The sequence below is a fragment of the Microtus oregoni genome, unplaced genomic scaffold (genome assembly GCF_018167655.1).
Source record: "Microtus oregoni isolate MIOR12 unplaced genomic scaffold, Mior012 000004F_ref0000308, whole genome shotgun sequence".
NCBI lineage: Eukaryota > Metazoa > Chordata > Mammalia > Rodentia > Cricetidae > Microtus > Microtus oregoni.
Genome location: NW_024543063.1, coordinates 10,810,048 through 10,837,857, shown reverse-complemented (window position 1 = coordinate 10,837,857; position 27,810 = coordinate 10,810,048). Strand labels below are relative to the sequence as shown.

The 27,810-nt window shown below is 48.0% G+C and overlaps 1 protein-coding gene across 1 annotated transcript; it reads right to left on the bottom strand.

The window, feature by feature from the left end:
- Positions 1-303: 303 nt before the first annotated feature.
- Gpr55 (G protein-coupled receptor 55) lies at positions 304-27,810 on the bottom strand. The gene is made up of 2 exons (XM_041650993.1): positions 27,769-27,810; positions 304-1,443 (listed from the first exon to the last, which is right to left on the bottom strand). Exon 2 carries the CDS (start codon positions 1,433-1,435, stop codon positions 476-478), a length of 960 nt encoding a protein of 319 aa, XP_041506927.1. The 5' UTR covers positions 1,436-1,443; positions 27,769-27,810; the 3' UTR covers positions 304-475.

The window sequence follows — 27,810 nt, the reverse complement described above, 5'->3', positions numbered from 1 at the left end:
TTTGTCATCATTTCTATAGAGTCATTGCCAACAGAGCTTCAGAAGGGTCTGGGGAAAAGTGCAAGCTTGCTCCATCTTGAAGGCATGTTTCTTCCCTCTCCCTGTATCTCTACCAAAATGCTCTCGAATCCCAGCCCTATGCCTTTCTCCGTCTCTCCCTTTCTCGACTCTTCCAACAGAATGGAAAGATGGGAAAGCTGAGAAACAGGCTTCTAAAGTAAAGTTACATTTTCTTTTCTTTTCTTTTTTTTTGATTCTTTTGCTTTCTACATTTTGGACTTAGAAATGAAGAAGCCACCTGGTTCTTTAGCAAACGCAAACCAAGGGTGACATACGTCAGCCGTCCAGATGCTGTGGAAAGGTCTTAGGGGTGGGTATAAAGAACAAAGATGGTAGCCAGCGAATGTCAAAGAGGCACAGGATGTTTCTTATGAGAATTTGGGACTGGGATTTCCCTCCCTTGGGGTACCTTCCCTTAACCCCTGGAGATTGTGGTGTCCTGGTGGACCAGCTGGACTCTGGAAGGCCGGTGGGCCTTGATGCCCATGCGAAATTCTTTGATGACAAAGTAATAGCAGAAAACATCGAGGCAGCAGTTGATGTTGGAGAAACACAGGGACAGCTGCAGGAACAAGCTGATGCTCTGCTTGACTCTGCACTCCGAGATAAAGCTGTTCCTCACCAGGAACTGCAGGAAGAAGCCCAAGTGCACCGGCAGAAAGGAGACCACGAAGATGACAAGGTTGATAGCGATGGTCCAGATGCAGGCTCTCTGCCGGACCCAGTCTTGAGTGTACTCCCTACGGCCCATCAGGATGCGGATGCTCCTATAGGAACAAAAGCCCATGATGCTCATGGGAAGGAGGAAGCCAAAGATCTCCAGCGGGAAGAAGACCCTGGCACTCCAGGTGCCGTCGGACATGTTGTGGAAGCACTTGTACCTCTCCACTTCCCTGTGGAAAGTGTAGATAGGGATGCTTCCTATCCATACCAGGATCCAGAGGATGCAGCAGATCCCAAAGGTCTTCCTGGGGGACCGGAAGTAGCTGACCAGGAGCGGGTACTGCATGGCCAGGAACCTGTCCAGGCTGATGAAGCAGATGGTGAAAATACTGCCGTACATGCTGATGAAGTAGAGGCACTCCACCAGCGTGCAGAAGCCTCGGGAAGGGGAGTCCAGTTGCGGCAGGACCATCTTGAATGGGAGGGAGAGCACCAGCAGTAAGTCGAAGACAGCCAAGTTAATCATGTAGATGGAAGTGGCAATGTATTCTGGCTGCTTCTTCCTCAGAAAGGTACTGAAGCCTCGGATAGCCAAGAGATTGAGGACCAGGCCCAGGAGGAAGGTGGGGATGTGGACTGCCAGCTGCAAGGTACTCATCATGTTATCCACATCAACGAACGAGCAGCTGTCGCTTGTGTTTAGGCGGCTCATGTTCTTGCCTGCAACACCAACAGCAGAAAAGAGAGTTCCTCTCACCCCCTTGAACTGATGAACTAAGACAACCTGGCAGAGAATAGCCCTTAGCAACCCATGCTTGATGCACTGCAAGTAATAAATACTGAGCAAGGGGTTGGGGAGATGGCTTGGGGGTAAAGCACTTGCCATGCAAGTATGAAGATGGAGTTTAGGTCCCCAGAATCCCTAAAACACTGGATGGGCATAGTGTTGCATGGAAGTGGGCGACCAAGAACCTTAGAACAAGCTGGTTAATTAGAGTACCCAAATTGGTAAATTGATGAGCTCTGAGTTCAAGGAGAGAGAGTCTGCCTCAGTATATAAAGTGAAGGGTGATTGAAAGAAACACCTGTTATCAACCTCTGAGCAGCACACACACACACACACACACACACACACACACACACACATAAATATGTGCACGCATAATACACATGCATATACATAATCACAAATAAATGAAAAAAGAAAAAGAAAGAAGTCCATTGGAGCAGCACATACTGTTAGGATATTCTGAAGGGGACGGAGTAAACTGAGAGTGAGTGCCAGCCAGGGCTGCACATTTTAAGCTAGCTGTGGTGACGCACACCTTTAATCCCAGCATGCAGGAGGCAGGGGCAGGCACAGAGATGAGTCTGAAGTTGACCAGCCAGAAATACATACTAAAACCATCTCAAGAAAATTAAATTTCAGTTAAAAACTGAAAACTTGGACTAGAGAGGTGGCTCCAGGGTTTAGAGCACTCGCTGCTCGCGCAGAGGACCTGAGTTTGATTCCCAGACCCACATGGAGGCTCACAACCATCTGTAACTCCAGTTCTAGAGGGTTCAATGCCCTCATCCAACCTCTACAGGCATCAAGCATGTGCATGGTGCACTTACATACATAGAGGAAAAGGGCTCATGCCCATAAATATAAATCTAAATGAATAACAGAAAAATTACTTTTAATCCTGCCGCCCCAATATCCAGTTACTCCCTCTTACAGATGTCTCTTGATTTACTATGGATTTGTGTCCGCTAAACCCATTCTAAGCTGAACATATTGTCAGTCAAAACAAATACATGTTACTAGATCTAATCAAACACCATAGCTTAGCCTAGCTTGTCTTAACATGTTTAGACTCTTGTATTAGCCTGTGGTTGAGCAGAACACTTCACACAAAGCCTGTTTTGTAATGAAATGTTGAAGAGCTAATGTGATTTATTGACCATTAGACTCACTGAGTAGGATGACTCAAAGACCGTGTTCTCACCCATCATAAAACAAAACCATCGGGACCATTTGCACGGCATTCCACTCATTTTCTTATTATACTCACACATACTCACGCATACGCACATGCACATACACACACACGCACACACACCTACAAAATGGACTCCTCTGTATATGAGTCTCTCCTTTTTTTTCCATCAGAACTCCTATTGAAACAAGAAACAACGCAGACTCGGAATCAAGCTGGTTTAAGCAAAGAGAGAATCCCGCCTCGTTGAAAACTGCTGGACCTGGGGTGGTGCGCATCTGTGGTATGAACCTGTAACCCAGAAACGGGCAAGAGGGTCACATGCCGAAGACTAGCTCTGCAGCTGAGTGAGGCCTTGACTCAAAATTTAGAAGTAGAAAGGAGCCTGGGGATCTAGCTCAGGAAGGGAGCATCTGCCTAGCATATACGGCACCTCTGGGTCAGTCTCCAGTAAAACAGACTGGGGAGGGGATGGGAGGGGAGGGAAGGGGAAAAAGGAAAGAAAGAGGAAGTACTGGGGTGCTATTTCCAGACCCCAGCTCCCCTTCACTTCCTTCACTTTCCTTCACCCACTTTCTTGATTGGACATCTGACTCCCCCTCTGACTGCAGGGATGACCCCAATCAACACATCACATCCCCCCTGGACACAGGACTTGATTTGTCCACTGGTTCAAGGCAAGGCCTATGACCCGTTTAGAGGCTGTGAAAAACAATCAGATTCAAGCCTGGGCCCTTTCTGGGGGACTTGAGATGAAAAACCTGGAGCAACTCCAGCCTCTGCTGTGCGGAAGAGAAGTCCAGGCAGAAAATGACTTTCATGGAAGAAGGGACAGTCCCAGTTCCCAGAGGGAATGCAGTGCCAGCCCGAGGTCTGCCTAGGACAGCGAAAGCATCTTCGAGAAGTGGAAGCTAAGGACAAGAGAGCCGAGGCCGAGGTGTGCTTTCCCAGGGACGTGGCCTGGGCAGGCTCTAACCAGGCCTTGCCGCGAGTCTGTCACCATAGGAGGAGAAGATTGTCATTGTGGGATTCATTATAAAGGAAGGTATCTCTGGAATGGATTAAAAACCCAGGCTCTAGAACTTGACTTCTAGAGAAATGATGAAACAGGGCCTAATGCCCACTTCCTTCACTCATCCACCTCTGCCCACCTTCCTCTCTCACTCTCTCTCATCCCCTCTTCCGTCTCCCTCAAGCGAGACCAAACTGCTGATGCCCCAGGCCCTGGGCATTGGGTGGCGGAGTTCACGGGTGTACAGGGCACTGCATGGAAAGGTGGTCTCCACCCGGCTCTTCTCTAACCGCCTCAACAGCGGGCACCTCGGGGACAAGTGCAGCTGAGGTCTGCTCCAACTCTATCGCCCCTCCTTCACTCTCCCCGAGGTCCTGGCTACCAGGAGAGAGATCCCAAGGTAAGAGAAGGGGCGTCAACAAAACCAGCCGCCAGAGAGGACCCTGCACCCGTGGTCAGGATGTTGCTTTTAGCTTATGCTATTATACTGGAATGCATTTATAGCTGAGAAAAATAAATTTGAGCATCAATAAAATATCTAAAGAATACAAAAGTGCATGTCTGCATTGTGCCCCGAGGTCTCAGTAGTGCTTTCCAGAGGTAACCATGTGCAACGGCTGCTTGGAAGTTTTCTCCAGGAGTTTCTAGTTACAATCATGTTTTTATACATATACATAAGTATGGTGTCTTTGAAATAAAAATAATAATAACCACTATACCTACAGTTCTGTCCCTGTCTTTTCCAGTGAACAATGTATATATGACTCAGTTCTCTCATTCTCTCTAATAGCCTCCCTGAAGTCATTGTGTAGCCCGAACATCACTCATTCAACCAGAAGCCTATTAGCAAACATTTAGGCCTCCAAGTGTCTTCCTGAGTAACAAAGAACTCCACATCACGCATCCTTGTGGCTTATTTCTTTGCTACATCGTCACTGCCAAAAGAATTCCCGTTCCTTGACTTTCTCTCATTACTACAGATTTTGAGGGAGCCTGTGAGAAGAAAAGATTTGGACATTTTTGGATGGGAAGTGGTGGAGGTGTATGCATGTGTGTACATTTGTATGCACATGTGAACACGTGTGTGTGTGTGTGTGTGAGTACATGTGTGTGCGTGTGTGTACATGCATGTGTGGGTGCGGAGGCAGAGGAGGCTGGTCAGTGTTGAGGATCTTTCTCCGTCACTCTTCACCTCTTTTCCCCCACCCCCGCCTGGTTTGATTTTTGAGATAGAGTCCCTTGCTGAATCTGGAACTCCCAGGGGCTTACAGATGCGCTCCACCATGCCGAGCTTTTGTGTGCTTGCTGGGGATCTGAGCTCAGATCCGCACCCTTGCACAGCCAGCTCATTACCCATTGTCCCTACCCCATCCTGCCCTAGACCCAAATTTGCGTATTTTAAAGATTCTAAGTAGAATGCCATTCTCACACTCTTCATAATTCCCATTTAAGATAAAAAATATACATATAGACATACAGACATTTTTATAGACAGACAGGGCTATCTCAATAAAAGTTTAAGGTACACCGCTTGACTCAGGTGGTTTCCTAAGAGACTTTTCTTAGGTTCATGCCACAGAGACCCAAGAAGGCACCTCTCCCGTGACAAGTGCTGTAGACCTGTGCTGGCTGGTTTCATGTCCACTTGACACAAGTTAAAATCATCAGAGAGGAGGGAACCTCCATTGAGAAAATGCCTCCATGAGATCAGGCTGTAGGCAAGCCAGTATTTCCTTAATTAATGGTTGATGGGGGAGGGCCCAGCCCATTGTGGGTGGGGCCATCACTGGGTTGGTTGTCCTGGGTTCTATAAGAAAGTCATCTGAACAAGCTAGAGAAGCAAACCAGTATGCAGCACCCCCTCCATGGCCTCTGCATCAGCTCCTGCCTCCATTCAGGTTCCTTCTCTGTTTGAGTTCCTGCCCTCACTGCTTTTGATGATGAACAACATGTTATAGGGAACTGTGAGTAATATAAACCTTTTCCACCCCAAGTGGCTTTTCCCCCCTATGGTGTTTCATAACAGCAATAGTAGCCCCAACTTAGGCAGGACCACTGTGACGTCGTAAGTGCCTCCTAAGGTTGTGCAGGGGAACCTCGGGCAAGGGTCCTCAAGCTCAGGTCTCCCATGTAACTCTGCTAAGGGCAGAATGGTAGAAAAGTCCTGCTGGAGGAGGCTTAAAAGTAATGCAAAACGGCAGGCTGTTTCCTCCGGACAAAAACGCTCAGAGTGCCATAGGCCAGTCTCAAAAATAGCTAGCCTGACTTGGAAGCTGCAAGGTAGACTTTGGAGTCATGACAAAAGCAGGCCTGTGTCCACTGCTGTACTGAAGGAACAATGTCACAATAAAAGAGATGATAAACTTATGACAGTTACTACTGAGATCACTAACAGCAGAAAACCAAGGACTGCAAAGATAAGCAAAAAGAAGAAAAACAAAAAAACCTCTGGGCACACGTATGTGTCTGGGACAAGATCATGCTCAGGAAAATGCCACAAAATTAGGAAGAAAGAAACATTTGGGACTTGGGAAGATGGCCCATTGGTAAAGTGCCTGCCATCCAAGCACAAGGACCTGAGTTTAGAACCCCAGACCCCATTAAGAAAGCCCCAGCATAGTGGTGTGTGCCTGTAACCCCAGCTTTGGTGAAGGGTGGAGACAGGTGGATCCCTGGTGCTCATAGCCAGCCAGCCTGAGCCTCAGTTCCAGTGAGAGACCTTGTCTAAAACATAAAGGTGGAGAAAGATCGAGAAAAGACACCTTACAATGGCCTTGGGCCTACACACGTGTGCACCAGCCCCCACACTTACCCACAAAACAGCTGGATGTGGCGGGGCACACTTGGGAGCAGAGGTAGGAGGGTCACTTGAGCTCAGGGGTTCAAGACTGGACTGTACGTGCACAATACAGACCACCCGCAAAAGGCAAAGAAGGTTGGAAGGGAAGGAGAGAGGGAGAAGAGAGAGAAGCAGCAGATAGCAGAAGGAAAAAAATTGGTCTGGTCTAAAGCTATGATCTAAGCAGGGCGATGGTGGTGTATGTCTTTAATCTCTGTGAGTTCAAGGCCAACCTCATCTACAGAGTGAGTTCCAGGACAGCTAGAGCTGTTACACAGAGAAACCTTGTCTCAATAAATAAACAAACAAACAAGTTATGATCTAAGGCTGCTGGGAAGTGTCCACATCGACACTGCTCTCTCTGTGTGTTAGACAAGATTCACCTATTGCCATGCCCAGTAGAACTGCCCTAAAGGTCCCATTTTAATTTCTGAAAGACTTCACATGGGTCCTTCTCAGAAGGTTATCTCTGAAGCTCTCAACAGACGTAAAAGGACCTGGCTGAAGACAGTCACGTCCAGCAACGGCAGGATTACTGGGGGGTCTGAGATATTAATCCTCTCAATTCCCTCTGAGGGTTGAGGGGAATTCATCTTTTAAAGACTCTTCAAGAGTGGGGGGCTGAGGTGATGGCTCAGTGGTTAAGAGGACTTACTGCTCCTACAGAGGACCTGAGTTCATTTCCCAGAACCCACATGGGGTGGTAATGGTATGTAACTCCCCTGGGGATCGGACACCCTCTTCTAGCCCGTGGTACACATATACAAGCAGCAATCTCTCAAACAAATAAGATGAAAACAAAGAAATCTTTTTTTTTTAAATAAAAAGAAACTTTAAAAAACTGAGTCTTCACAGAAATACGATAAAATAGCGTAAGTGTACTCTGGGAAAGAGATGAAACAGTCATCCTCAGAGAAGACAAGAACTTATAAAGACCAGTTCATACTCAATGTAAGGCCTGGAGCTATGGCACCTTCTGCTCCAGCCAACCCAGGCCTGCAAAAATCGACAGACCACACCGTAGGTGACCAAGTCCCTCCATGTCAGAAGCAGATGCTAAGACAGCACTAGACACCCAACAAACTGATGGCGAACAAAGCAGAAAGTGTAAGACTTTAATTTTTATTATTGTGTATGTGTGTACATGTGCCACAGCAAGTGTGTGCAAGTCAGCTTATGCAAGTGGGTTCTCTTCTCCCACCACGTGGGTCCCCTGGGATTGGTGCAGGCTGTCAGCCTTGCCTGCAAGGGCCTTCACTCACTGAGCCATTTCATCAGGCCAAATGTAGGATTTTTTTTAAAGAGCCTTAAAGTAACCACTGACTACTAAAAATAGGTATCTGTGAGAGCAGAGGGGAACTAGCGAAGAAGAGAAAGGGGACTCAGCAGAATATATGAGATAACATGGCTGAGTATGACCAAAATACACGAATATACAGGAAAATGTCATAGTGAAACCTATTCTATATGACTGATGTTTGTTGAATTCCGCGGTTAAAACAGAACCTCTGTCTTCAAAGTCACCAAGGAAGATAAGGAGAAAGAACAAAAACATCAGACTATTCAGCACAGAGCAAATATAACCAGGAAAGAGGCTCGGTGTAGAAATGATAGTAAACATGAGACATCCTAACTGTTCCCTCCCTCTCAACATCCTCAGTTCAGTGAAAAAATATATTACTCAAGCCAGGTGTAGTGAAGTACCCCTTTAATCCCAGCACTCTGGAGACAGAGGCAGGCGGATCTCTATGAGTTCAAGGCCAACTTGGTCTACAGCCAGCAGGGGCTTCAAAATGAAATCCTATAAAACAAACAAACAACAAACCAGAAATATTATTCAACCCTGCTCTTATCAAGGGCACACAAGTGACACGATGTTCAGTGTGACAGTCCCATGACAACAAAGGAAACAAACAGAAGCAAGCTCTGAGGGCAAATGGCAGAACCAGCAGGGACCCGGGAATAAAGTCACCTGGGTATTGGGAAGGTTGTTTTCTGGGGGAGAAGTGGGCATGAGAGGGAAGTGGGGAGGGGGCGTGATGGGACTAAAAGATGCTCTACTCATGTGTGATGCTGGCACAATGAAGCCAACTACTTTGCCATAGATACGCGATAATAAAACAGATACATGCTAATAAAAAAATTTACATAAACAAAATAAGATATACACATAAGCGAAAAGTGGGGAAAGGGCTGTTTTCTGTTAGTAAAGGGAAAATACTCACTGGGAGTGTAGCTCAGTGGTAAAGCATTTCTCTGCCTGGTATGCCCAGGCCCTAGGTCGAAACTCCAGCTTCTCAAAATAAAATAAAAGAAGGAAAGGAAGATAAAGCCACGAGGGCTAGAGCTGCCATCTCGTGCACAAACTGCATGGAAGAGAAGCGTATAAGACAGGATTTAGAGACGGGCTAACCAAAGCGAATGGTGTCAGACTTTAACAGATTCAAGCAGGTCAAACAGAAAAAACATAAATCAGAATAGAATTAAGCAAACAGAGTAATTTATGCTACTCAACAGTTCTCAAGTTTGGTTTTAAGCAAATAAGTTACCTATTTTTACCCTTATATTCACAAGAAACATTGGCCAAAATGGACTATCTATCTGTCTAGCAAGAATAAAACACCCATCAAAACACCAGGGTAGGTCAGGTGTATGTAGTTAGGTGGTGTATGTGTGCCTTTAATGCCAGCATTTGGGAAGCAGGTGGATATCTTTGAAGTTGAAGATATATACAGAGACATACATACATACATTCTCTGGTCTACATAGAGATTTCCAGGTCAGCCAAGCTACATAGTGAGAGCCTGTCTCAACAAAACAAAACAAAAACCCAAGGCAGAAATAATATTGTCTATATTCTTTGACCACATAGAAAAAGTGTAGAAGAAAAATAATTGGCTGTTTAAAACTAAAGTGAAAAAGCAGGAAACAAAATGCTTGAGATTTTAAACGTTTTTGGTGTGTTGTTTAAAAAATTAATTCACAGCTGGGTGGTAATGGTGCACAGTTTTAATCCCAGCACTTGGGAGGGAGAGGCAGGCAGATCTCTGTGAGTTCTAGATCAGCCTGGTCTATAGAGTGAGTTCCAGGACAGCCAGTGTTGTTATACAGAGAGACCCTGTCTCAAAAAACAAAATCAAAACCAAACCAAACAAAATCAATTCACATGATGCAGCCCAAATCATTTGGAGACAAATATTCTGCCCTGGTTGCTATAATTTACATCGTTTTTTTTTTTCTTTGAAGAGGAAAAGGGGTGGGGAAAAACGAAATAAATGAAAAAGTAACCACTTGAGCATTAGAAAGGTGGGGGAAAGAGTCCCAGGAAAATGGCGGAGGATACAGATAAAAACAAAATACCAGAATCCAGAAGCGTAACGGGTGGGCTAGGGGCAGACAGTACATTAGGCTATGGACGTATGTCTAAGGCAATCCTCAGCTATGACCAAGAAAGCAAACTGAAATGCTTATCTAGATGTAGGAGACATTAAGCTCGGAGAGGAAGGAGATAACTACAGCAAGAAACACTGTCTGTCCCCTGTGTGCAACCACACGAAACCTTCGCACAGCTGACGACATGAAGCACCGGTTACCAGAACCCGAACAAGCAGGAGAAGCATCCATTAGAGTAGTAATCATGAAAGCAACCGTGCACCATTGAAGACAGCTCATGAATCTCACGAATCAAGCAGGCGCTTACTTCAGTGTGTTAAACCACTGGTGATCCCCATTTGCTATGAACTATGTCAGAATACAAGATAACAAGTAACTTCCGTCGAACCACGCCCCAGGACCAAACTTGATATATGGAGCACAAAAGAGAAAGACCAGAGCTTGGCTTATATATGCAGCCATCGTAATTGAGAGGCCACCAGGTAGAATTCAGAATATTATCATTATAAACCCTGTAAATAAGTCAGAAATATAAACAAGTTTCAACTGGGACAATTACTAACTAGCGTTGTGGGTCACATCATTAAAGTGAAAACAAAAAGCCATCTGCTTATATACACCGTTTTTCGTGAGAATTAAATGAAGAGATAGAAAGTGCTTCTTAGAATGATAAGGAGGAGTCTGCTGATACCACAGCAACTTTGTGTTTAACGGTAAAATAATAAAAGCATTCTTACTGAAATCGGACACCAGCACTCAGGCATCCCAGATAATACACTATGATATTTGGCAGATAAAATGAGACATCCCCCATCCCTGCAAAAAAAAAATCAATAATAAAGGTACAGTCAGTGAGTTGAGACTATTAGATCATGTTGGTAAGAAGTAACTTAAGTCTTCACCTGAAGGTAAGCAGCTAAAGACACTCAGGCTCGTTAAGGAGCTGCACTTGACAAAAATCAAACCAGAGGGAAAAGGCTAGATGAAAAATTAACAGACGACCTGCTTATAAAAGTCACTAGAGGGGAACTCTGCCGACTGAGGATCATTGAAAAGTGGAAGACAAGGCCTGAGGTACAATAGAAAGAAAGAAAGAAAGAAAGAAAGAAAGAAAGAAAGAAAGAAAGAAAGAAAGAGAGGGGGAAGGGGGAGGGAGAGGAAGAGGGAGGGAGGAGGAGGGAGGGAGAGAGAGGGGGGGAGGGAGGGCGGGAGGGAGGGAGAGAGAGTGAGCCCGGGCCTGGAGAACCGACTCAATGGTTCAGAACACTTGCTGCTCTTACAAAAGACCCACGTTCAATTCCCAGCCCCCACAGACCATCTGTAGCTCTAGCCCCAGGGACCCCCCCCCCACCCAGCACTCTTCTGAACGCTGCGAGCATGACACACACTGTACCAATACACATGGAGACAAACACTCATGCACATAAAATAAACTTTTAAAAATTTTAAAGAAAAAGAAAAACAGCACAGCTTTGCAGGAAAGAAAATTTCTTTAAAACATTAAAATAAAATAATATACCGAATAAAACAAAGTACAACAAAGAGTTTTAGAGAACAATATCCTTTCTGTATGAGGAGATGCTCAGCAAACAGGCCAAGGACACAGGAAAGGATTCACCCGGAGAGAAAATATCTATCAAGTTTGAGAAGCTGAGCAAGATCTCACCAATACTCAAATGAGTGTGCAAGCCAGTACATGGCACACAACTCAGAATATCTGATTAATCATAAGCCACAAAAATCATATTAAGTTTCTATCTAGTAACTCTTAGACTTTAAACAAACCATGCGAAAGAAGAAAATTATGTAGAGAAATGTGTTCTTTGTGGCATTTTTTTCTAATAAAAATTTCACAATTAAAATATGAAGCAACGGTTAATTTCACTACAGTAAATCCACTCCATGGAAATTTTTTTGATGCTATGCTTATGCTGACTAGGTTACATAAAAACCCACAGACTATAAAATTATACATTCAGGATGATTGCAACTGTGATTTTAAAAAACCCACACACAGAGGAAAAAAAAAAAAACTAGAAAACAATTTCCGTACACCAGACAACGCTGTACTCTGGCAGCTGGATGATAGGTGATTTTTAAAATCAGCCTTTTTCTTTATTAATTTTTTACATATATTCTTAACATAATAATACAGAAAAACATGGAAACAACATAAGATTCTTTAAAAACTCTATCAAGCACCAGGAACGGAAGGACAATGATAAAAATAGCTTTTGAAACAGACTGTGGTCTGGATTATTAACTCGAGGTGTGGCAGGGGGTGAGGGTCACAAAAAATGAAGAGATGCGTTGAACTGCCCAGCGCTCAGCTGAGCGGGCATTATCTTTCCAGGTCAGGGAGACTCCATTGGTTGTTTGGTTTTTGGAGGCAGGGTCTTTCTATGTAGCTCTGGCTCTCCTGGAGCTCACTACGTAGACCAAGCTATCCTCAGACTCACAAAGTTCCAAATTTATCCAAACGTATTTCATTATTTTAAATTTTTTCTTTAATAGCTAGGTGGAAGGGTACATATTTCTAATCCCAGCAACACTCAGTAGCTGAGTTAGGAGGATCTCAATTGAGGCCAGCTTGAATTATTTGAGACTTCACTCTCAAAATAAATAAAAATAAATAAATAAAGTGGGCAAAAGTAAAGATATCTAAAATCAAATTCTCTCCAAGTTTGGGGAGCTATTAAAAGCTATAAATGCAAACATCAGAGTTTTAATATTTTCCGATTTCATATTTATGTTAAAAAGATCTTATCTACTTTGATTTTTTTTTTTGTTTTTTCGAGACAGGGTTTCTCTGTGGCTTTTTGGAGCCTGTCCTGGAACTAGCTCTGTAGACCAGGCTGGTCTCGAACTCACAGAGATCCACCTGCCTCTGCCTCCCGAGTGCTGGGATTAAAGGCGTGCGCCATAATCGCCCGGCTCTTATCTACTTTGAAAAGACAAAAGGAAGAGAAATTTTATGATGAAACTGAAACAGAAAAAACAGCCTCAGTATGGAAGGGGGCAACTCTATTGAAGTTAACACAAACACAATAAAGTATTTTCACATTAATACCCTCTATGAAAAACTGCATCCATTTAAAAATCCAAGCATCTTTGATTGATAAGAAACAGAAAACTAAAAGGTTTGGTGTGCTAAAGTGAATGGCTTCACCTCAGTTTGTCGGGCTTGCAGTATGCTAAAAAGGAAAGAAATGGGAAAAAAAATTTTTTTTCTGGTCAAAAGATCTGCGAGGGTGGCGGAGACCCTACATTGATAATAGCTATGACGAATAATGAAATTTGAAACACTCACTTTATGCCCCCATTTGCACAGTGGAGAAATACATGTTGGGACTGTGCCAGAGAAGCAAAGCAAAGTAAGAGAAAGGGAAAATCGTGTTTAGGGACCCTAAAAATATCATTAATTCAAGTAGAGATGGGAGAGCTCTGGCCAGCCCGGTTCACAGGACAGATAGCAGCACAGACAAGGGAGCAAAATTTGAATGGGGAGTGTCCCTGTGGGGCAGGAGGGTCTCACGCTACTTTTATCCCACTCGAGTCCAGGCAGTGCTGAGGAGCAAAGTGGTTCATCGCTCCTTCTTGGGCCACAAACAGTGACAGAGCATCTGAACCCCCACATCCACAGACCCTTGACTAACACGGAAGTGGCCTTTCTACATGTTCTTGCTTGCTTCTAAGATTTTCTAGCATAGTCTCTTAAATAATGGGAATCATAGATAAAAGCGGAAGAGTTTTGCTGAAGTACTGGAAAGGAACAAATAAAGAGACCCACGAAAACACAGAATGGCAGCAGATGAGAATTTCCAGGTATTCTTTCCCGTATACAGGAGAGTAAGAAGCGAGGTGACCACCCTGACGCAATCTGGAAGAGGAACAAGGCCCCAGTCACCTTTCTTGGCTCTGGTCACCCTGAACCCCAAGGCCTGCTGGTGCAGGGACTCCAGGTGAAAAACTGCAGACACAGAAGCAGATAGGTTGAGCCGAACTCCAGACCCGTGGAGAGGAGACCCCATCTCCAGGGCTCAGGACTCGGTCCACAGTGTGACGTCACAGGGGGCGTAGGAAGAACAGTCCCAGGTTCTTTAGGGAGGCCTGTTTTGCTAAAAGTGCTTCTGAGAACAAAGAGGCTTCATTGTGAGTGAGTGAGTTCCCTGACATCAGAGGCATGCAAGCAAAAGCAGGAGGCCAATTCATCCAGAACACTAGAGAGAATGCTCCTATACTCCTGCTGCGGAGTGTTTTTGCTTGTCTTTAGCCCTGAAATTGAATCTTTTCTCAACCCAATGTCATTTTCTAAAGTTTAATAAAGAGAAAAAGTACCCACAGCATGGAAGGCACTGGCCCTGGGCTCTACCTCACCTCCGGCTCTGTCAGGAGACGCAGCTTTTGCTTTGCTTGCCTGTCAATAAAACCTTGCATTCGAGGCCAGCCTGGTCTACAAGAGCTAGTTCCAGGACAGGCTCCAAAGCTACAGAGAAACGCTGTCTCAAAAAACAAAACTAAACAACAACAACAACAAAAAACCCACAATACCATAAACCATAAAACCTTGCTTAGTCCCAGGAGTCTGGAGTCAGCCTCACCTCAGCTCTTGTTGCCAGCTCCTTCATGCAGCAATATGACTGGTGATAACGGTAGCCCCTGTGCCCAGGGTGCCCCATCTGCCACACTGGGCATGCCAAAGCTGTGTCTTCACAGTTGAGACTGAGAATCCAAAGTTGTAAGACTCAGCACCATCAAGTCCTCCTTTTCCCATAGTGGCCTGCCTTTTCCAGTCCTCCCAGGTGACAGGAAGAGCACAGTAGACAGGAATGTTTGCAGGCCAAGAGGGTGTCCACTCCCCTAGACAGCAGCAAGCTCATCAGTGCCCAGCCACTGCTCGAGACGGACCTCCAGGGGTCTAGACTGAGATGGCACCCCGACCATGGGGAAGCCCAGCTAGTGTGGCTTCAGGAATTCAGTTGGAGGAGGGACAAGCATTCTCTGGACCAGTGCCGGCCATCCAGTTTCCTTACTTGAAGCCCTAGTGTTCTGGAGATTACCAAGTTAGAACGCAAATACCAACCCCAAAGCAGCAGATGCCAGCCCCAAAGCAGCAGAAATGATGGCCCCTGAGCTGGGTTTCTGCAAACCAGAGGGCAAGGTCACAGGTGGGGATCTGAGATGGCCCAGCCAGTAAAACGCTCAACTCACAAGTAAGAGGTCTTAAGTTTGATCCTGAGCACCCACATAAAAAAAAAACAGGTGTACCCCTATTATCGCAGCTCTGAAAAGACAGAGACGGGGAAACTCCTGGGGCTTGCTGACCAGGTTTAGCCAAATCAGTGAGCTTCAAGTTCAGTGGGGGACCCTGACTTAAAAAGTAAGAAGGAAAGCAATTAGGAAGACAGACAACATTGACTTCTGGCCTTCACACACACATGTACACACACACACACACACACACACACACGTACACACACACACGTACACACGCATGCACGCACACACAAAACAATGTGAATCTCCTTGACACCAGGAGGGAAGGGTGGGGCATGGAGAGTGGAGGGGTAGCTCAGAGATGTGAGATCTGCCTGGCTACGTGCTCAGCACTCTGCAGAGGGGGTGGAATACGTCCTGAAGGTTAGGAGCATTGTGCACGTTTTACAAATGAGGAAAGTAAGACTCAGAGAGTCTGCCCAAGGTCGGCTGAACACGGTAGCTCAGGCCTGTAATCTCAACACCTGGCAGGCCGAAGCAAGAAAGTCGCCATGAGTCTAATGCCAGCCTGGGCTACGCGGTATTCTAGCTCAGTCTGGGGTGAGTGTTAAGCGTAGAGGAAGAGCTCAGGCAGGCAGAGAGGGACCCACGGGGACTCACATCAAACATCCACCTTCCTGGTCATCCCACAGGGTTTGCCCTCTGTTGGCTAAGTGGGGACTACTAGGAATCACCTGGGGGCAACAGGGCGGGTGTCCCTGCTGTCCAGGAATGGCACCATGATAAGAAGAAGCATGTCTTTTTTGTCTGTATAACACCAACTCCATAAAAACTCGTCCTTAAGAGGGTCTTACTAAATGAAAGAATGAAAGGTGGGGAGAGGGGGGGAGGGGCGGGCTGATCTATTGCAATGACTAGTGATCCCTCAGGGGAGCAAAACAGAGCTGAGAAGAACCTTCCAGGAGGATTGCCTGGATGCTGCACACACCCCTGCCCCACCCCCACGTTGAGCAGCACAAAGAAAGCCCAGTCCAGGTCAGAACAACAGACATTTCCTGACCTGTCCTCACTGTCAAGGAAGAATTCAGATTTTTCAGGGTTCTAAATGCCCATGTGTGTTTTCTCTGCCAGTCTCTCCACAAGATGCTTGGCTGGAGTTGGAAAACAATCCCGTTATAGGATAACAATCCGAACTGACCACTTGCTTGCCAGGGCACAAGCGGGTCCCCTCGTTTACTGCCCTCAAGAGCCAGTAAAGAGGGGACTAATACCCCTCCATCCCCAGAAAGGTAAACTGAGGCTAAGCAAATGACATGCGTGACAAACAGCTGGGTGTTGGCTCCCACACCCACCCGTGTCTTCTCAGGACCTTCTTGCCCAGGGGTTGTAGGACGATTCCTGAGAATATGTAATCTCTAGTGCTTGGTGATTTCCCAGCAAGACTTCGGGGGAGTGGACTGTGGGCCAGGGGAGGTTGATGGCACGCAAGCCGAGCTGGCTGGGGAGGGCTCCTGTCCTGCCTATGGGGAGCTTCCCCCACCCCGACCTGCAGCCTTGACTCAGATCAGGAGGAAGTTGAGGGCTTGTAGAAAAATGTCACCCTTTATCAGGGACAAACCGGGTCTGCCTGCTGTAGGCTGCCGCTGTCACGGAGTCCAGGGACAGCTGCTGGTCTGCTACCTGGGGAAGCCCACTGATCTAGCACAGGTGTGGACAGAACCCAGCCCTTCAAGGAAGCAAGATCAGGTCAGAGGCACTGGGCCCCAGTTTCTCTAAACGGCCCAGAGACTGTTACCTGTAGATGGTCCAGTGCAGCTGATTGAGCTTTGAGGTGTCATAGCTTCTCCAGGACCCAGCCACCTGCAAGCTCTGGGCAAAGCAACTTCCCCTCTTTGGGCCTGAACTTCCTTGAGTGGGGGGGGGGGGTGGAGGTGGGGGTGCAGGGGTGGGGCCAGAGACTTCCAAGCAGCTTCCAAGTTAACCTGTTTGGCTTAGGGGCTCTTCCTCTGGGGCTTAGAACAGGGGTTTGGCAAGGTCCACACCCCTCTGGGCAGAACTAGAATGCTGTGGCAAGCAGAGCGAATTTCCACAAAGTGGGTCCACTCTCTTCTGTCCCATTAGACAAGCGGGGGCATGGATGTGAGGGTGGAGGAGGAGGAGGTAGACCTAGGACGTTTTCTGAGGAGAAGGAAGCTTCTCCCAGCTGACATTCCCACAAGAGCATCACTCGGGAGCAGAGAGCAGTTAAGGAGGATCCCCAGGACATCCAGCACTTTTGCTTTAGGACAGGGAAACGCTGAGCGGAGGAGAGTGGTAGTGGACGGCTTTCTATTTAGACCATAAATTTGAGCAAGTCCTCATGATCCAGCCTGGGCTTACGTCAGACCCACACAGGTGTCTGCAAGGAGAGTCAGCAGATAGTTCCCTGGGGCCCTTCTTCAAAGGAAAGCTGAGCCAGCCTCTGCAGGATGCTCAGCAGGGAGCCCTCACACGTTCCAGGCAATTAGGAGAGTCTGGCTGATGTGCGGCCTGGCAAGGCAGCTCTGGTGCCAGGAGGAGCCAAGGGGCCCCTTGGAGCGTCAAGGCAAGGCTATTTTTACAGATCATGCACGCTGTGACTTTCATGTGTCTACAGGAATAGAAACTCCCCAAGGTGGGTCCGGGTGATTCATACCAGTACACGGGTGCTCCCTGCATAATATCAGCTTCTGTGGGAAGCAGGGGTCCTCCGGAGCTCTAGCTCCCACTATTCAGTGAAATCGTTGACAGATCTGTGACAGCCATTCCAACCCTTGCTGTCACTGAATTGATCACCCAATGGTAACACCAAGTGAGCTCTCTGTGCCGGAACATGAGGACTATACAGCAATAGGAGCCAAGACAAGACCCTGAGCAGACCTTCTTTAAGCGAGGCACTTTCAATGTCCCCAGCCACACCCTCACCAGAGCCTGGCTACAGGGCAAGGCAGAGCGTCTAGACCAGGGCAGCAAGAACAGGGGAGCCGGGAGCTTGACAGGCAGGAAACACGCAGATGTCTAATCCCCACCGCGTTGCCAGAGTCTGGGTCTGGAGACCCAGCAAGGGGTTCACACAGCTCTGCTCTTCCTCAAAGCAGGGCTCGCCCACCTCCTGCTTTGGCTACTTTCTTTATGTGTGTGTTGGTGATGGAGGCCAAGATCTCATGTACCCCAGGAATGGACTCAGACTCTCCTTGCCACACAGCTGGGATTATGGGTGTGTACCAACCTCTTTCATACATTCTTTTTTAAAAAAGAATAGATCTTGCTGTTGCTTGCTATTTAAATGATTGCATGCACAGCCAGGAGCCAAACAGAGACATGAAGACATTTGTAAAGTTATATGAACTATCATCATCCCCCCTCCTCTCAGGGCTCTATAAAGCCTGGAAAGATGGAAGGTCTCAGTAGCAACCAGGCAGAGACCTGCTCAGAGCTCTCTCTCCAGCTCCCCCCATCTCTGTAAGACCTGGAAAAGCATAAATAAAGAATGTTCTCAGGGGTTTCCTAAGCCTGTTATCCCTACTTTGATCCACCCTACCCTCTCGTCCCTAGGAGCAAGCTAGAGGCTTTGGCACCTGGGGTGGGCTGGCTCCAAAGGGTTGATTCTGCCTCACATACCTCCAGCTTCGTCAAGTGCATCAGACATCGAGAGAGCTCCAGGAAGCAGCTCCTTCTAGGGCAGAGAGCAGGCCCTTTTGACTGCTTGCCAGAGAGCTAGCTACTCCACGTACCACATCCTCTCCTGAAGCTGGTCCATTCACCCCGTCAGTCATCAGAGGCCCAGCACCCACTCTGAGAGAGAGCCTTGCCCATGCAGAGGCTTCAGTTGGGCCAGGAGGGGAGGCAGGGAGAAGGACCAGGCCATTTTGGGGTAAGGCCAGAGGCCCAGAGAACAGCCCAAGTGGTCATCTTATACACTGGGGTTGTTTGGCATTCAGAAAGGCCAGGGGTAGGGGTGCCTCTGAGGGCAGGGGTGGGGGCTGTCTCTGTGGACTGGGGTGGAGGTATCTCTGTGGACTGAGGTGGGCAGTCCCTGAGGACAGGTGTGGAGGTGTCTCTGTAGCTGAGATCCAAGGATGACTGGGAGTGAGAAGATAGGCTAGAAGCCAGTCAGTCATCCAGAAGTAAGAGCTGCTCAAAGGTCTCCTTGAACAAACACACAGAGCAGGAACATCATATTGGAAGCTGAACAATAAAAAGGAAACCTTGGATGAAGAACCTCCGGCTCTTCTCTGACTTTCTGCTCGGTGCATAGGGCAGCTCGGAGACTGGTACAAGTCCTGCCCTTGAGGGGCCAGGAGGAAGATGAGAGTAAAGGAAATGGCCACACCGAGAAGGAATTGGGACAGGAAGTGGGAATGGGGTGTCTGAGAGAAGGTCACAGGGTCAGCAGAGGCAGCTGATTCCTAAGCGAGCCCAGCCGGCCAAGAGTGGTCACGCCCCCTTGAAGAGCCTCAGCTTTGTGACTTCTCCCAGCCGATGACTTCCTCATCTTCAAGCTGGGGTCACAAGTTCAATCAACAAGCACTTGCTGATTCCCTCTCGCGTAGCCTGTACACACACAGCCTGTCCAAGAGAGACAGTAATACAGGCTCAAAACCAGCGACGCGTGCACGGAGTGAGGGGGCAAAGAGCATCCGGGAAGTCGACGCAACACCCAGACTCTGCGTCCCCATGGATGTACTAGTCTGCCATTGTCTCCCCTAAAGGGTGTGAGGAGAGGAAAAGGAGTGGGCGCTGATAATAGTACCATCCCAATGAAAGCCAGCTGCAGAACCTCAACCCTAAGAGGAAGCCTCGACAGAAAGCGGAAGGCGGGATAAACTGAGGAAGGAGAAGCAAGGAGAGGGAAGATGCGTTGAGAACCCTTTGCATCCACACAGTTGCTGCTCGTCTCACCTGCTCCAAAGCCCACGTTTGGTCACACTTCTGTCCCTAAGCCCAGATGATTCCCATAAGTGGCCAGACAGTTGACGAATGACAAATGAGTCCCCAGCTTTGGAGTCTTGACCGACTCCCTGAGGGAAGTCCCCTTTCCTGCCCTCCACATGGACTGCATTAGCCACCAGCAGAGGTTGAAGATGTCCAGCTTCCTTGAGAGTGCTCACGTGTGCAGCTTACAGGGAGCAAGGTGTCATATGTCATGTCAAGGCAGGGACAGCAGCAGCTTAGAATGCCCCTCCCCCTCCTCTTCCTTCCTGGAAAGTTGACTGTGAGCGCAGAGGAGGAAGTTCTAGGTGCTCTAGTTCACAGCACTGGGTGACCCGTCTGCTCTTACCTTCGTGGTGGTGGCCAGCTTTCTCAGAGGCCCCTGGTTCCTACCTTCCATGTACTGCCTAGCGCTGCTCCTGACTTGCATATGCTGACAAAAGTATTCTTCAGATCTGCTGATTGTCCTGGTGCTCAAAGTCCACGATATCTAGAAGGGACCCTTCACTATGAAGGTTCTGGAAAACATAGACTCCAAGATTGCCCCACTGCTGAATTCAGGGTAGGAGAGAGTCCTGTGTTTTGAGCATTATCAAGGTCTCCATGGTGGGAGGGAAGCCTACCAGGCCCTTAGGTACCTTCACTCCACCGGCTGCATGAAGCCTTCAAGCACCGTACCGATACAGTGCTCCTGCATAACACCCCTGGCTTCATCTCTTTCAGCTTCTCCTGGAGCCGAGGGAGGCCTGACTTGTTGTGGAAGAGTCCTCGGTTGAACCAGTGACTCTGTCTCTATATAAATCTAGCACATTTTCTCATCTCTGATGCCAACTTCTGATCTCCTTTGACATTGCCCAAAGTTACAGCTACCAAGTCATTTTTTAAAGATTATTTATTTTATTATATGTGTATGGGTATTTCACCTGCACACACAGGTATGTGCACTGCATGCATGCCTAGTGCAAATGATCCCCTGGAACTGGAATTACAGACAGCTGTGAGCGGCCATGTGGGTGCGGGGAATTGAACTCTGGGCCTCTAGAGGAGCAGCCAGTGCTCTTAGCATTGAGTCATCTCTCCAGCCGCCACTTTTTAAAAGGAAGTTTATTTGCGTCTTGCCCTGGCTGTCCTGTAACTGGCTGTGTAGACCAGGCTGACCTCAATCTCACAGGGACCCACCTGCCTCTGCCTCCTGAGTGCTGGGATTAAAGGTGTGCGTCTCTATGCCCAGCTAGCTAACTCATTCTTGTTTATTTTTTTATGAACATGAAGGAGGGAGCAGGTAGTGAGCCTCTTCAAAATAATTTCTCTTTGTGCTTCTGTTGCCTAAAGTGGACCAAGTCTTTTCCCCCGCATGCCCATCAGAGCCATGTCTCTTCATGCTTCAGCTGTTAAATTCCCACCCTGGGTTACTGTGAGCATTCTCTTTTCTCTCCACCCCTTCCCACCCCTCCTCTCCATAGCTACATATTACTTTGGTTTTGCTTCACAGAAAGCACTAATTCTGTTAGAGTAACTTGTACTTTTGCCCTCATAAAGGTTCCCCCTTGGGCTCTTTACTAACAAGAACAGCTTCCATCTTAGCTCTACTGTGATCAAACACTGAGAGAAGCATCTTCGGTGAAAAATGATTGACTTGGGCTCACAGTTTCAGGAGGTTCAGTCCATAATCACTTGTCTCCATGTTTCCAGATCATGAGGCAGAATGGCACGGCAGTGGGACTGTCTTGTGTGGGCTTTTCATCTCACAGTGAACAGGAAGCAGAGAGAGGAGGGGACCTACTTCCTCTGCCTAAGCTCTGCCTCTCAAAATAGTACCACCATCTGGGGACCAAATGTGCTCCACAAAACTCTAGTAAATCCTTCACAGATCTAGGGCTCACTGTACTCATTTCCTTTCTGGATATTTTTGATATAATCTTGACTTTCGTGTTTTTTAATCCTGGAGTGGAGGGTAGAAATCAATACCAAGAGCCTGACAGTCAGGGTTGCGGGGGTTGTTCTTTGCCACTGCCCTAGGAGCAGTGTGCCAGCGCTTGCTCCCTGTTCCAGATGTAGCCACCTCTGCTCTCTCTGATGCTGTCACCTTCCCAGTCACACCTCATTCCAACACTTCATTTAACCTCACCTGCACTCATTGTCACCTTGACTCCTCAAGGACATGCCATTGAGGGTGACAGCTCCCTCACCATTTTACATGTCCTGGGGATCAGCCAATGGAATATGCTTTTTTTAAAAAAGGCAGTTAATTCTCCACACCATCTAGGGGATGAACACTACCATGGTCTCATTTTCAGAGAAGGAAACTGAGGTAGGTAGCTCGAGTAACAGGCCTAGATGCGTGTCATGCGTGCGATGCAGAGCTGAGGTTTGGACCTTCTCGGGCCAAATCTATCCATCAGGCTTAGCGCTGAGGACACCCTGTACTGAATCCTTCCCAGGCCCAAGGAGGCAGAGCTGATGAGCATCCCTACTCTGTAGATGTGGCAATGCACACCTTGGGGTTCAACTACTTGCCTATGATACACACTTAAGAAGCCAAGCACTCTGTTGAGTGGTAAGCCAAAGGGAAGAGTACAACAAAGGTGTGTGTGTGTGCGCGAGCGCGCGCGCACTAGTCACAGTCTGGACATACAATCCACCCAAATGTCCAGCAACAGATGAGTAGATAAGAAAATATGATACATACATGCAATGGAGAACAACTGAGCCTTGACAAAGTCAAGAATCCTACCAAGTATGGGGTACAAGCCTGTAATCCTAGCACTTTGGAGGTAGAGGGGGAAAAGATTGAGTTCAAGATTATGCTTGGTCAGGCATCACTTGGGTATATTCCCAAGAGTGGTATTGCTGGGTCCAGGGGTAGGTTGATCCCGAATTTCCTGAGAAACCAAAACACTGCTTTCCAAAGTGGTTGCACAAGTTTGCATTCCCACCAGCAATGGATGAGGGAACCCCTTCCTCCACAACCTCTCCAGCAGAGGCTATCATTGGTGTTTTTGATTTTGGTTGAATAGGGGAGCAGGGAAGCACATATCTTAATTAAGGGAGCCATCTTAGGGTTGGGAAGAGACTTGGACCTAGAGGGGCTTCCAGGTGCCCAAGGTGAGGTCCCCAGTTAGTTCCTGGGGCAGCTGAAGATAGGGAACCTGAAATGATCCTATCCTATAGCCACACTGATGAATATTTTGCATATCACCATAGAACCTTCAGCTGGCGATGGATGGAGATAGAGACAGAGACCCACACTGGAGCACTGGACTGAGCTCCCAAAGTCCCAATGAGGAACAGAAGGAGGGAGAAGATGAGCAAGGAAGTCAGGACCAAGAGGGGTGCACCCACCGACGGAGACAGTGGGGCTGATCTATTGGGAGCTCACCAAGGCCAGCTGGACTGTGACTGAAAAAGCAGGGGATAAAACCGGACTCTCTGAATATGGCGGACAATGAGGGCTGCTGAGAAGCCAAGGACAATGGCACTGGGTTTTGATCCTACTACATGTTCTGGCTTTGTGGGAGCCTAGCCAGTTTGGATGTTCACCTTCCTAGAAATGGACGGAGGGGGGAGGACTTTGGACTTTCCACAGGGCAGGGAACCCTGTCTGCTCTTCAGACTTGAGAGGGAGGGGGAGAGGAGTGGGGGAACGGGGAGAGGAGTGGGGGGAGGGGGGAGGAGTGGGAGGCTGGGAGGAGGCGGAAATTTTTTTTCTCAATAAAAAAAAATAAATAAATAAAACTTCTAGTTCTAATAATAATAATAATAATAATAATAAAGACTATGCTTGGCTACTAACAAATATGAGACTAGCCTGGGCTACATGAGACCCTGACAGAAAGAAGGGATCGGGAGGAGGGGAGAAGCAAAAAGAGAGGAGAGAGGAGAGGAAAAAGAGAGAAGACTGGAGAGATGGTTTATTCAATAAAGTGCTAGCCATACAAACAGGAAGGCCGGAGTTAGATGCCCCAGAAGTCATACCAGGCACTGGGGATGGAGAGAGAGAAGGACGCCTGGGGTTTGTGGTGGGCCAGTTTAGTCCCAAATCAGTGAGCTCCAGCTTCAGTGAGAGACCCTGTCTCCGAAACTAAGGTAGAGAGTGACTGAGGATGACACCTGAGTGTGCTCTGACCTTCGTGTGGACGTACACACAGGAGCATGTGCACACAAACATGTAGACACACTGGCACAGCAAGGAGGGAGGGAGAGAACCTTGGAGCTTACATCACCGTGAGTGGAATTGGAGAACATTCTGGTAGGTAAAAAACAACAACAAACGGGCATGGAGACAAATGTCACATGATCACACTCACAGGTGGAATCTGAACAGGCTAAGTCCTAGGAGCAGAGAAAAGGGTTTTACCAGAGGCTGGGGAGAATGGGGAGCAGGGATGGGAGGGGTTGGTTGAGAAAGGGTCTGTGGTGGTTTGAATAAGAACCCCATAAGGTCATAAATTTGAATGCTTAGTCACCAGGGACTGACACTGTAAGGAGGTGTGGCCTTGTTGTTGTGGATGTGGCTTTGTTGGAATAGGTGTGGCCTTGTTGGAGGAAGTGTGTCACTGGGGGGAGGATTTTAGGGTCTCTCAGGCCAGACCCAGAGTCTCTCTCTTCCTGCTGCCTGCTGATCCGGGTGTAGAACTCTCAGCTATCTCTCTAGCATCATATCTGTCTGTGTGCCGCCATGCTTCCCACCACATAATGGACTAAACTTCCGAAACTCTAAGTCATCCCCAATTAAATGTTTTCCTTTATAGGAGTTGCCACGGTAATGGTGTCTCTTCACATCAATAGAACACTGACTAAGGGTTTCACTATGTAGTGGAACTCACTACATAGACCAGGATGGTTTGGAACCATAGAAATCTTGCTGCCACTGCCTCTGTCTCCCGAGTTCTTGGATTAAAGGTGTGTGCTACTGTGCCCAGTCCATCATGATCCTGTTTTTGTGTTTGGTCCCCCGCCCCCCATTTCCACCCTAGCACTGGCATGGAACCCTCGGTATCTTTCATATAGAGCAGATCCATCACCAAACTACATTCTCAGCCTACTCTATATATCTAGGCAGTGAAAAGGATCTTTTCAATGTTTTATCACAAAGAATCAGTATTTGAAAAGGACAAGACTTGGTTGTTATGAACTTGTACTGGTCTCACACAGAACACCACAAACCTGCACAATCAATCAGTGTTTGCTGACTGCAAACTATTGAAGATGAGCTGCGGGCCAAACCTTGTCTGCCTGTTGTCAAAGCTCTGACTCGAATCGGCTTTTCTAAGACCGTGAAGTCCCTGCCCTCCACATCCTGGCCTTATAATGAAACCTACCCTCATGTCTTAGGGTTTCTGTTGCTGCAACGAAACACCATGAGGAGAAGGGAAGAGAGGGGAAGAAATGGTTTCTGTGACTTATACTTTACTTCCATATCACAGTCTGTCATTGGAGGAAGTCAGAACAGGAACTCAAGCAGAGCAGGAACCTGGAGGCAGGAGCTGATGCAGAGGTCATGGAGGGGTGCTGTTTACTGGCTTACTTCCAATGGCTTGCTTAGCCTGCTTTCTTACAGAACCAAAGGCCACCAGCCCAGGGATGGCACCCACAATGGGCTGGGCTCTTCCCCATTGATCACTAGTTGAGAAAATGCCTCACGACGGGATCTCACGGAGGCATTTCCTCAACTGAGGCTCCTTCCTCTCTGATGACTCTAGCTTGTGTCAAACTGACAGAGAAAACCAGCTAGGACACCTCAGCCCTGCAATTTAGTTCCCCATCCCATCCAGGACACCGCAGAGTCTCTCTGCTTCAAGGAGCCTCCATGCCTGTGAGTGAGTCATCGCGCTCACTGCGCAGGTCATCCTCGGTCTGGGTCACTGCCCCAGCTCTCCTCTACCCCACCCCTAGACCCATAGACCAACAGGTTCCCGGAAACACCCCAGGACAAATGAAACCTCTTGAAATGAGAGTCGTGGTTCCAGTACCCCTTTCGTGGGGTAGTCGGGCCCCATCCCAGCCTAGGACCACCCACAGACACCTTCACCTTTAGTCTCTGGATCCCTAGGCAAGCCTGGGTCCTAGGGTGAGGGACTCTAGCCCTTTGTCCTGTACCCAGCCAGAGTCTGCATCGAACTAGCCCTTGGCCAGGACATGCACTGCTTGAATCTGGTGCTATTCCCAGGGCGAGCCATAGAGCAGAGGAAATATGAGAGCTGTCACCAGAGTGCCAAGGGCTTCCTATGAAGCATGCCTTCCGTGCTCTAGGATTTAGGGTGACTGGAAGTCTTGATTTCTAGGTTATGTAATTCCTAACATTTCAGAGACACCTGCAAAGGAACCCCTGAGTGTGTTACATAACGCACACACCATTATATGAAGAGAAAGTCTTCCGTGTTCATTAAAATAATTGGATCTACACTTCTAAAGGAAGAGAGCATGGGCATGAATATTTATAAGATGGGAGCTCAGAAGCCTCTTGACTAAACACCCCCAGAGTGCTGAACTAAAGAAGGGGTGAAGGCTGAGGACAGTCTCCACTGCCCCAGCCCACCCTCACCCCATGTTGAGTCCTGTGGGGTTGAGTGTCCCAGGATCAGCCAGCAGCGTGCTCCACTACACCAAGCCTGAACCCATCACTTCCCAGCCCCCTACAACGACCCCACACCCAGCTCTAGCCCAGGCACTTCTAGCTGCTCCCCCCTAGGGCCTCAGTGTCCACACTTGCACAATGGGCACAGTTAAATTGCAGGTCTCTCTCTCTCTCTCTCTCTCTCTCTCTCTCTCTCTCTCTCTCTCTCCTCCCCAGCTCTATCTCCTTATGAAATTGTAAAGAAAGTAAGCCAGGAACAGATTCAGATTCCAGAGAGCTCCAGTGTCCGGCTTCCACACCACCCCCTCATTGCTTTTGTACCCCCTCATCCTGACAGCCCACCTCATTCAGTTAGCATCCCATCTCCCACCAGCCAGTCCCTCCCTTGTAGCTCACAGGCTCTTCAGTGCCTCCCTCCTGTCTCCTCTCTGCTCTTCTCTTGCCTCTCTCCCCCCTCTGGCCCTTCTCTGACCTCCAGTCCCCCACCTTCTCCTGACCACTTGCCTCCTCTTGCTCCCTCCCCGGGGCTTCCTGTCAGCAAGCCCAGGGGCCCACGATGGTGGTACTTGGGACTCTGGAAGCCATAGAAGTCAACAGCCTGCTGGGCACAGGATATAGCCTATGGTGGGCAGTTTCTGTGTAGCCTGGTGAAGTCATGGAAGCTCTGGGAAGCCCGCAGTTCACAGCAAGTTCACAGTTCGTCCTAGGCCATGGGGGTCTGATCTTGTCATTGCAAACACCAAACCAAAAAACATAGAACAAACTCCTTTTTGTGTCCTTCCATAGGCTCCTCAGTCCTGGCTGACTATAAGAAGCCAAGCTATGACATACTCTGGGCCTCTGAGCCTCTTTCTTTGCAGCACCTTTCCCTCACAGGACCAGGCCCCAAACTTTTCAACCACTCAAACCATTCAACCCTTAAGATGAACTCAGAGAAACCCTTGACTGAACACCCCCAGAGCACTGAACTAGAGAAAGGGTGAAGCATAAGGATAGTCTCCACTGCTCCACCCCCACCCTCACCCCATGCGCGTCTCCTGGCCAAGAAGAAGCAGCGCCCCACGTCTGTGCATACCTGCACCCCAGACCGTTCTCCTCAGTAGAATTCGGCGGTCTC

Bases quoted from the DNA above. Each gene is read 5' to 3' on its own strand.
- Gpr55 (XM_041650993.1), bottom strand. From the start codon at position 1,435: ATGAGCCGCCTAAACACAAGCGACAGCTGCTCGTTCGTTGATGTGGAT.